The 11,484-nt window shown below is 48.8% G+C and overlaps 1 protein-coding gene across 1 annotated transcript; it reads left to right on the forward strand.

Moving 5' to 3' along the window:
- The first annotated feature begins 377 nt into the window (after positions 1-377).
- On the forward strand, positions 378-11,484 carry CLEC5A (C-type lectin domain containing 5A). The gene is made up of 6 exons (XM_045855746.1): positions 378-515; positions 1,012-1,110; positions 1,839-1,898; positions 4,355-4,491; positions 7,641-7,747; positions 11,249-11,484. Exons 2-6 carry the CDS (start codon positions 1,032-1,034, stop codon positions 11,361-11,363), a joined length of 498 nt encoding a protein of 165 aa, XP_045711702.1. The 5' UTR covers positions 378-515; positions 1,012-1,031; the 3' UTR covers positions 11,364-11,484.

Here is an 11,484-nt window from a genome sequence, read left to right on the forward strand (position 1 = left end):
GTGGACAGAATGGGGCACGTAAGGACCTGCTCACCAATATCCGTGACTTCAGATTTGCAAAAAGATGGCAAGGCAAGTACAAATAATTTCCAGATACCCTTCATGCAGGTTCCCTATTTGTTAAGTGTTTACTCCATTTCCTTCCCACTGCATTTCAATGACATTCAGATACAGAGAAAGGATTCATCTGCATTGAGGTATTTTGTCTTCCAAATTCTCCTAAAAATGGTCCTCTGTATTGGAACTGCCCCGGCAGGAACCTTCCTCTCCCCGCAAAAGCTGTCGATTCCCTTCCCCTCCTTGCCCCACCCTCTCTCTTTGCCAAGAACGCTGAACAGGAAGAAGGGTTTGCCTGGGGATGCTGCCAAGTCAGAGAGACCGTGAGGGAGGAAGGACGTTGCCTGAGCAGAAGGAACATACTCTCAGGAAAAGGGGCCTCTGTGCACTGCGCCAGGAGTAAGACCACTGGGAAGATCCCCACCGGACAACAAGCTCAGCCTCCCAGGAGGGAGCAGGTAAGTCTACGTGTCCTCTGCACAGACGGTTGGCTCTTCCCCAGCACCAACCCTGCACGGACACCCATCCTATCTGTCAGCTCCCGCCACAGTCCTTAAGACTGAGGCTTCTGACAGCTGAAGTCAGTATGGCCAAGACGACTAAGGAAGGTGCTAGGGAACAAGAATCATTTCAAGGCTAAGTGTTTTCAAAGTCCAAGAAAGGATTTATTTCATTAGACAGAATTTAGTAGCCACAGACGGGGACAGGGCTGAGGCCCAGAGCTAAAGGATGGGTGAAGGAGAGACGCCATGCCAAGTTCCAAGGCTCCCAACCGGAACAAATCCCACCCATCTTCGGGGCCTGTGCTGTATCTCCTCCTGGCACCTGTCAATGGCACGCCTGTCTCCCAAGTCCCCTTCCCAAGGGTGCCTGAGGAAGACACTGGCATGCATCCTGGTGGAAAGACCTCTGGTCCCCAGACACTGATGGTGGCATGTGCTCTAACCCCCACAGGCCTCCTCAGCTCCTCCGTCATGAAATGGCACATGATCATCTCTGTGCTTATCGTGGTGGCGCTTAAAATTATCGGAACGACCCTCTTCCTGCTTTACTGTGAGTATTTGAGCAACCTCTCACCCCAGCTCCATACTGTCTTGTCCTTTGGCTCCTTTCTCAGAAGGTGAGGTTAAGTGCCCAAGTCTTTCCACCTGCGAGCAACTGACACTTCCGCAAACACACCAGGGGCCAGGTTCCTCAGTCCACCTGGAGATGCAGAACCCCACACAAAGCTTTTGCCCTAGGGTACAAGTTGGGTAATCTGAGCTGAAATACTCAGCAGTGCTTGTTGCTGTTGATAAAATGTGAACATTCAGCCGCAGTTCATCCTAATGGTAGGCTGCACTAAGAGCGGTAATCTAAGATAAAGGATTTCACAGGGGCAGGAAGTTTTCTTCTGCGTGCATAGAAACTTATTTGTCCAAACTTAGAAAGAAAAGCCTCATACCAAGGGAATTTGCTGCAATTGCAGCAAGTAGAATCTTCTCCAGGAGGGAAACTAAATGAGGGAGGGAATGGGATTAGGAGACAGCAAGGCGGGTAAGAGCTGGCTTCCTGATGACCCAGCCTGAAGCTGCCATTCCCATCCCATCCAAGAGCAGGAAGAAAATGTGAACAGGAACGGATGAGCATAGTCACAAACACACGTACATACCTTTGCCCACCTCAGAGTCAGAGCGTTCAACATTTTCCATGAGTAGTCACAGTGCCTAGCAGCCCCTGCAGGGATGTTCGTTACACTCACCCCGCAGCTGGGGCTGAGCCGACAGCTGATTTCTTTGCAGTCCCACGGATTTTTGGTGAAAGTAACGACAGCTTCGGCCCCACAAGGAGCTATGGAACAGGTAACGTGCATGCCAATAATCTCCTCTCCACCAGGTTCTTAGGTGCTGGATTCCTAAAGACCTCTCTCAGGGACTTTTCCCAAGAACTGATTTGGCAGGGAGTGATCATAAAGATTTCCTAATTTATAAGATATATGAGTCCTGGGGATGCACATCTAATGGACAGCAACCTGAGAACCCCGGTGACTGCAGTTAACAATACTGTATTCGATGCCTGGAAGTTGCTGAAAGAGTAGATCTTAAATGTTCTTACCACCGAACAAAGGGGGCAACTATTTGTAGTGATGAAGGTGTTAACTAATCTCATTGTGGTAATAAATTTTGCAGTGGACATGTGCATCAAATCATCCCACTGTACATCTGAAATTTACAAAATATTGTATGTCAGTTATAGCTCAATAAAACTGGAAAATAAAATGAAATACATGCAGTACATCCAAAAAACTAGCTTCTAATGTCTTCCCTTCCTTTTATAGTTGGGAACCCTAGACTAGACTGAGTGCAATGCCTAACCCTCCATGTCCCTCCTGGGCCTGGGGAGGGTTTGTGTGGAATCACTGTGACGTAATGGGAAAGCACTTAGCAAAGGCTGGCACGTTGTGCCCCTAAAGGAATTATTACAAAGAAGCCCACGCCACCGGGGGAAAAACATATTCAGCATCGCCGCGTGTGCCGAGCACTAGAGCGGACCAGCCATAGAAGGATAACAGCAACAGAGGACGCTGGTAGACTATAAAGAACAGGGTGCGCTGGCAGAGCTTTGGGGGTGAGGAGAAGGGGGCGCAGTTCTCCCCACTAAACTCACCTCCTCTCGAGACTTTCCCGAGAATCTCTTTCTCACTTCCTCTGAAGACACCTCCTACTATGCACATCTTTAGGAGGAGGATAATCTCTTGTTTGTCTTTGTACCAACCGAGCCTCTCGGTAGCCTGAGGTCTGTGGCGGAGATGCTCATGAAGTATTTGTGGAGTGGTGTCGGTTTCTGGTGAAAACCAGATTATTACACACATATCACACAGAGCCTTTGAACTGGAGACTGAGATAAAAGGAGGGTGCAAACTTGTATGTTTTATTAATATAATTGTAAGCAGCTAATGCGGTATCTGGGTGAACTAAACGCATCTTCCACCATAATTACGCCAGTGAGGATGCGTTCAGCCACCCCCAGAGCCACTGCGCCTGCCTGGTCAGACAGCCAGCGTCCCGGGACAAATGAGGCCTCCTGGGATCTATCGACTTCCTTATTTCTATTCGAAGCAATATTTCACTCTTTTCTGCCCCTAGAAATGTTCACCTGCCTTCTTGTCTGCCAATAGCCAGCCCCTGACCCTGAAACTTGTTCTAGGTAGCCACGTCCTTATCGCTGAGCACTGCTCAGGGAAGGGCCCGAAAGTTACCGGCCAGGACGATGCGTTTTCATGCAGGGTTCGAGGCGCCAGGCCGGGGAGCGCAGCGAAGATGCTGTGTGGCGCCTGCAGGGGCGGTGGCCCGATTAGGCCTTTGGGGAAAATGCTGTCAGAGGTGGCCGCGAGAAGGGGGTGAGAGGTTTCCTTCTGATACTAAGTTCATCCATTCCTCTTCCTTTCTCCTGTTCTTTCTCCCAGCATTTCACACCTACTGCCACACCAAGAAAAAAAAGACATGAACTAGAACTCGGGGTGAGGGGCATGACGAATAATGGTAGTAGTTAGCTGGAAGGTTCCAAGAAAGAAAATCTCCGAAAAATTCTAGCACTGAGTGACCGAGAGCCCCTGTCACCTCCGCTGTCCAGAGGCAAATAGTCACAGGGACCAAACAGCTGCTCTGATGTCTGTGTGTCATATTCATCACATGCCTACCTTCAGGTCTGCTTCTCATTTCAGTCCCGCAGATTTTCAGGAACGGTGACGTCAGCTTCAGTCCCACAGAGAGCTCTGGAACAGGTAAAGGGCAGGGCTATTACCTCCTCTCCAGCCCCGGGTTCTCATGTACCGGCTCTTTTTAATCCTCTCCCAAGGATATGTTCTTACTGATTTTAGAGAGAGAGAAGGAGGGGAGGGAGAAGGGGAAAGGTAGGGAGAGGGGGGAAAGAGAGAGAAACACCAATCAGTTGCCCCCCATATGTGCCCTGACCGGGGATGGAACTCACAACCTTTCGGTGTATGGGACGACCCTCCAACGAACCGAGTCACCTGGCCCCGGCTCATGTACAGAGTTCTCAAAGACTTTTTCCGCTGCCCCCTTTCTTATGAAACTTTTTTGCCCAAAGGGATGGATAAAGACCTTCTAATTCATCCCCTTCATGTTATAGACAGGGAAACTGAGACTCAACTGGAAACATGTCTCCCTGGATCGAGGCTGATTTATATAAACACAGTCGTTATAAACAAACCCACGTGCCACCGTCTTCTGAGTCAGTTCCAGGGCTCACACCCTCGACCGCTCATCTCACACTCTCTTCCCTCAAATCCCCTTAGTCTGCCCCAGGAGGTGGGATTTTCTTCAAGGAAGATGTTTTTTCTTGTTCACCTCGGAAATGCCCTGGGACGAAAGCAGGGCCATTTGTGAAGCGCAAGGATCGACTTTGGCCATTGTCAACACACCAGAGAAACTGGTGAGAGGGTCGGAAGGGCACACACAGCAGCCCACCTGTGGCCAGCCTCAGGGGGAGGAGGTGGTGGGCAACCTGACTGGCGGAGCAGGGGCACGCTGGGGGCGAGGGGAGGAGAGGTGGCTGGCTGGGAGCTGGACCTCCTTGTTCCCAACAGGGAGACGGGACGCCCTTCTCAGTAGCCCTGGGGTGTGCTCCTCAGGTCCACTTGAGCTCGTAAAACCCACCCTCTGTGGTTTCTCCCGGGGGGGGGGGGGGGACAGGAGCAGACTGGCATCCTGGCAATGGGCCAGAACACCTGAAGTGCAGGGAATGGCCAAATGGACTGATGTGTACGCAAGTTCTTTAAGAACTATGGAAGACTGCAATGATATGAGCTGTTAATTAATGTATCATCACAGTTTGCCTCATAAATATGGAAGTTGCAAATTAACAAAATGAGTGATACAAGAAACACAAAGAAATTAGGTCATAGAATCGGGATTCTGGTATCCAGTTATGATGAAAATAGCTAACACTATGCAGAAAGCTTTGTTTTATTATCTCCTTTATCGTCAGAACAATTCCGGGGAGGTGTTATTATCCGCAATTTATGTATGAGGAAACCAGGGCACCGAGGAGTAATCTGACCAAGGCCGTACACCTGCCGAGTGACAGCACATGGACTTGAGAGCTCTCTAACTCCAAAACCTACACTCTACTCAGTTTTAGACTGTAATACAGTTTAGTTTATAGTTGTCTCTCCTGCAAATCCTAGGCATCAGAGGAGTGCTAGACATTGTGCTGCGTACAGTAATCTTCCTTCTGTCCCCTCCGTCCCTTCCCCCTTCTTAGAATCTGTACGAGGATCTCCTGTGAATCTTGGATGGAGCTGTCCAACAAACAGTGACAGATCCTCTAGGGCTAAGGACCCCCTGGGAAGAAAAAATACTTTACAGTAGAACACCAGGAGCAGGAGAGTGGGGAGAAAAAAGAAGAGGAGAAGTGGGGCATGGGAAAGAAAGTAGACAGCCTCTTTTCTTCTACTCAACCCTTAAGTCTTGGTGCATGTCAAGCGCCACCCTTGGTGTCCTCTACCACTCATCCTCCACGCTAAGCCCAGAAAAAGCTCCACACCAGTGGTTTGCTGAGGATTCTCTAGTCTGTGTCTGCAGCTCAGCCTCTTCCGGCTAGCTCTCTCCAGACCAGACAGGACATCGAATTCCCCTTTGATGTTTCGAAAGCACCACAAATTCGCCATATTCCAACTGAGTCCACTAAACTCTACCCACCCTCCCCTCTTGCTCCATTCCAAATCCTGGCGAGTAACCCTGCCACCCAAGATCAAATGCTGACAGTTTGCTGGGACCTGACCTTTTCTCTTTGCTCTTAAATCAGTTGCTGAACAAATCCTTCCCTATCTGTCCCTGTAGAAAATAATTCACCTCTCATCTAGATTTCTTCCAAATTCTTCTCACTCCTCACTTTGCCCCTGGTTTTGATCCTTCTTACCTATCCTCCACGGAACCAATCTCACAAAATCTCTGCGGCTCCAGACTGGCTGGGCCATTTGCCAGTCTGGCTTCCCTGGCAGGACACACGATCCAGCCTCTCCAGGTCTGCATCCCCAGCCCTCTCCCTCCGACCTCTGCGCTAACCACGCTGGACATCCTGCAGTCCCTCAAACACTCCCGGCTGCTCTGCAGTCTGCCTGGGGTCTGATGCTCCCTCTTCCGGAGAGTCCAACCCTGACCCATGCCCTTGCCCACCATTTGCCCAACAGACAGCTGTCTGCCAAAATTCATCTCAAGCGCACCTCTTCCAGTGTCTTTCTGGAAAACCCCAAATTCACACAGAGTCGATCACTCCCTCCTTCAGCCTGTGCCAGACCCAGCACATGCTTCCCGGGGCACCACACGGTGCCGGTTGACGCATCTGTCTTTTATGATCGTAGCTCTGCCTCTTCTACATGCAGGCATGACTGGGGTCTTAGAACTAGAGGGGAAATCTATGCACCTCTTCCCAGAAACATTATATGGGCACAATATTTTGAATACAACTCCAACAGCTTCATAGATCCCCTAGGAATCTTGTCCAGCAAAAGAGTTAAAAGCCCTTGTGTTAGACCATAGGTCAGCACATTTTTTCTTAAAGAGCCAAATAGTATATATTTTATGCCTTTCAGGTCATAAGGTCTCTGTCATGACTACTTAATGCTGCCCTTGTACCTCAAAAGCAGCCATAAACAATATTTTTTAAGTGGACCTGGCTGTGTTCTAATAAAACCTTATTTACACAAATGGGCTATAGTCTGGGTTTGGCCTGCTGGCCGTAGCTTGCCAACCGCTGTTTTAGATAATAATTTCTTTAGGAGAAACAAATTTGTTTCCATATCCCCAGCCTCATACAATGCTTGGCACATAATAGACACTGAAATGTTTGCTAAATGAGTACATTTGGTCACTGATTTTTAAAAGTAATACAATGGTATATTTCTGGGAAGGAGAGCACTGGGAAAGGAGGGACCGAGGCACCAGCCATGGGGAAGCAGAGAACATCCCGATGGACCCGGATGTCCACTGAGTACGGGAAGGGTACAGAAGAGGCCAGGAGTTCCCAGCCTGTCGGCTGGGGTATTTGTTATTCTTTAATGTAATACAGAAACTAAGATATCTTGGATGAGTGTCAAGTCAACAAATACTCAATAAACACTGATTATTTCCAGTGGAATTATCTGCCTTAGCGATACACTTTAAATCTGTTTTCTCTTGCCAAGTACTTGACAAATTCACTTGACCAAACCTCATTTGGAACGTCAGATGTCTGGCATTCAGTGAAACAACCCTATGCAGAGAGTGCCAAGAAAGGGGAGGCATTTGAAATTGCCTTTTTTTAGAGGGCATAGTACCCTCCCCTGCCATTTCCCATCCCTTGGGAATATGTTAGAAATCTAAATCCTTGGTCCAGCAGACTTCACAGCCGGTTTTAACAAGGTCTCCAAGCGATCCTGATGCCCTGGGTAGACTGGGGATTACTTCTCTGGGGTTTATGTCGGCTGTCAGCAGTAGCCGGTCCCCAAGTCCCCTGCCAGTCTTCCTCGATCCCAGAATCAGGCAGAATCATGGGGCCACTGGCACAAGGGAAACAACAGCAAAGATCGTTCTGTTTTCTAGAGGTTTCTCCAGGACATAACTGGAGCGGAGAAGTATTTTATTGGCTTACGATACCAGCCGGCAGAGAAAGGGTGGCGTTGGATCGACAACTCCGTTTTCAACGGCAAGTACGTAAGCATTTCACATTTTTCCGGGGATCCTTGTTTGCCTCAAGAGCCTAGACCTGAGATGCAGTGGGTTTGTCCTGGATGGCAAAAAGGCTGAGACCTACGTCTTTGTTCTCTTCCTCTCCTTGCTTCCAACCCATCTACTCCCAGAGACACATTTTTCTGTAAATGTTTTAATATTATGGAACATATCCAACATGTCTAAGTAGAGAGAAGAGTATTCCTACAACAAATTATTTTGTTCAAATTAGGATCCAGCTATATCTCATAAGTCTCTTTTAACCCACAGATCACATTTTATTACTAGGTTCTTACAAGTTCCCCATGTTACAAGTGAGCACAGGTAACCAGGTTCTCGGTGATCAGGACAAAGAATTGAACCGAACACCCAGAGTTTATAGCAGAGAACATGGGAGCAGGCCATCTCCAAGCAGAGATGGACCTCATGGGCTGGAGGGACTCTATTGTTAAAGGGCGGATCCTTCCTGGCTAGTTTTGGCGGGCCTTTACTGCGCATGTACAAGTAGTTGTCTTACTTTAAAGCTACTGCGCATGCGGTCTCCCATGATTTTCCCTGATTGGCCACCAGGGAAGAGGGTCCCACAGTGCTATCAAATTGATCCCCCCTTCTCCTGGGGTCCCCCTGTACTAGGTTCACCTTTCCTATCACCAGAGAATTATAGCTCTCGATGTTAGAGATTGGTGAAAAAGAAAGGAATTATTTATTCAAGTTATACAGCCTTAAAAGTAATGACTTAATGTCTTCATCAAAATCCCAAAGTCCCTTAAAACACCCACAAACATACACAGTCCTTCGTTCCCCCCCTTTGCCTAGTCTGGGGTAGCATATCTCAGGAAAAGAAATAGAAGTCCATGGCTCAGGCAGCCCCCCGGTTCTTCCCAGTAATCCGTGCTCAGCTGGTAGGCCTCCCTCAGTTCCCGGCACCATCAGCTGTGCCGCCAGGATCTCCAGCTAAAGCTGCGTGGTGATTCTTTGCTAAAGCCACCTGGTGGTTCTATGCTAAAGCCACATGGTGATTCTTCTCATGGCTGCAGGGGGTTCCCACACTGCCAGAAGCGTGTAGTTCTCCTCACTGCCACAGCTGCCCGGTCCTCTCTTCAATGGCTGCTGCATCTGGGTTTAAATCTCCACACCAATCTTCTTCTGCAGCCCCATTTGCGACTCCTCCCACAATCAGCTATACTTGCTAGCACTCCCATATCTTTCCAGCTTTCCTGGGCTGCCATAGTGAGTCTGGGCAGACATGGCCCCATGTCATGGAGCCAATCTTCTCCAAGCTCTCACGTAGGCTCTGTAATGAGGGGAAGTTGCCTCCCTGTTACATCTTGGGTGGAAGTCACTCCCATCCCCCTCGCTCAAAGCATGGCCACAGCTATTTAACGTATCTATGAAACCACTTAAATGTTATAGATATGTTAAATGACCGTGCCAGAGGTTAGCTGCAAAGCTTTTGCTATGCAAAACAGCTCTCAATGGCCCTGCTCAGTGTGTCCCTTCCCCCAATTCACACCTGGGGGGGTGGTGAGGACATCCTATATATCTTTCTAATATTTCCTGGACACCTTGAGTTCTGGACCTCATTACAAATCCTTCTTTTGGGGGCCCCCTGGCTGCACCCTCCTACACACAGATGTGACTTCTTTTTCTAAAGAAAGGAAATCATAAACAACTTGTCTGTGCCTTATATCTACAAATGTTAACTCCTAAGAGCTTTCTCCCATCTGCCGTGCCGTGGACAGAGCACTGGTGAACAACATGACATCACAGTGTATGTCAGGAGAGGTTGAGTCACACAGAAAGCAAGTCAGCCCTCCAGCCTGTAAGTGGGCGTCCCACAGAGGAGAGGAAGTGCACATTCACTGTCCACTACATGCCAGGTGATGCGGACCCCATCTGGTGGGGTCCTCAACATTGTGGATGGGGAGAGACATTCACACGGACCACCGAGTCCTGTGGAGGAAAAGGGCGAGCAGCTTCGCTCTCTGGAGGGCAAAAAGCCGTGGCCTCCACCATGACAGGCCTTCATTTCTCTCTCTGGGCACATTACATGATGGTCCTCATGTACTATGCACAGGTTCACTTTAGGTGGTTACCTTTTACAGAAAACAAAGGAGCCAGTGCTGCTGATTACAGCACAGAAGAGGGATATTTGCAAATGAAAAGGCAAAAGTGGTTGAACTGGTTACACTCATCCCTGGAAGGTTTAGCATGGATTTTAAAAAGTTGCTTTGCAGTATATGTCCTCAATTCGGGGTGAGCGAGTTTTTTAGCAAAAGCAAGACTCAAAGCAGCCTAGGCACATTACAGGCCTGATTCCCCATGGAAGAACCTATCTGTGGGCGTGGGTCCTGTGCATCTCTGAGTGGGAGCTGGGCCCGCACCACGCTGAACAGTCTCCTACAGCCAGGCCCTTTACACATGCTGTTTCTGAAGTACTGACAGTGATGCCGTAGAAAAAGCTTTTATTAATCCTCATTTAATAGACAGTTGAATAAGGATGAGAGAGTTAGAAATGTGTCCAATGTCACCAAGCTGGGAGTTGATGGAGCCAAAGTATGATCCCACATCCACTTGATTCCAAAACCCTTAACCTTTGCATGAAACCAGACTCTTCCCAGTCAGACTGGAAGGGGCTGAATGGCAGAAAAAGGGGTGGGAGACGGCCAAGGAAGCGTTCCCTAAAGGTGCCTACTGCCCAGAAAGGAAAGAGAAATCTCTTCCCCCTCCTCTCAGGCCTCCCGCTGTGCTCATAGTACCTTCAGGACGAAAACATCATTTCTGAGAGGAAATGGGACAGATGACCCAGGAGATGTTTCTGACCAAACACAGAGCGAACGAATCCAAGGTTGTGAGTCCAGGAAGGCTCACAGGAGAGTTCACGTGAAAGGGTCAGTTTAGAGATGGACTTGGGATGGAAGGGGACTGAAACTGTAACCGGAAATGACACTGGCATTGGGGCTGCCTGTCACTACCAAATCCAAGAAGCAATGACAGTGATTGAATCTTTTATGGGTGCTTTATTCAGATGGCTGGTGATCTGAGAAGACGGCGGGTTCATACCCTAACAAACCACCTTCCCTTCTCTTTCCTGGCCAGATCTTTTATAAGAGGGTGGGGGAGGACAAACAAGGTGCGGTGAGGGCTTTGAGATTCAGAAGCTGCAACATTCCTGTCCTGGGCAGTTAGCTGTTCCCAAGGGGGAGGGGTGGTCGGCTGCTCTCCCTGGAACAAAGGTTCAGATGTCCCCAGTCGGTAATCCTCTATCAGTGCCCCAGGAGGTCGGCTGTTTTCCCCCAGGAGCCAGGATGGGCCTTACCTGTAGTTTCTGAAACAAAAGCTTTAGCATACACATTACTTGCTAGACTCATATAACTTTTTACCTTAAGCTAAAATTTTCCAGGTCTTGAATCCCCTGTCAAAATCAGGAAAAAGCAGGGCTGATGTGATGGGTTGTAACCACACGATCTTTTCCCCTTTAGTGTCACCAATCAGCTTCCGGGTTTCAACTGTGTGACCATGGGCCTAACGAAGACATTCGATGCTGCACTGTGTGACACCCCGCACCGCTGGATCTGTGACAAGCCCACCAAATGACCGTGTTCTCTGTGGTCTCTGGCAAGAACAACAAATAGACTTATGGAGACAGCAGGAGAAAATACCGAACATCAAATTACTGCGCTGTCTCCCACAGGTTACGGGCAGCGCTCCCTAATGA

Source organism: Phyllostomus hastatus, unplaced genomic scaffold (genome assembly GCF_019186645.2).
Source record: "Phyllostomus hastatus isolate PE091 unplaced genomic scaffold, TTU_PhHast_1.1 phas_scaffold_114, whole genome shotgun sequence".
NCBI lineage: Eukaryota > Metazoa > Chordata > Mammalia > Chiroptera > Phyllostomidae > Phyllostomus > Phyllostomus hastatus.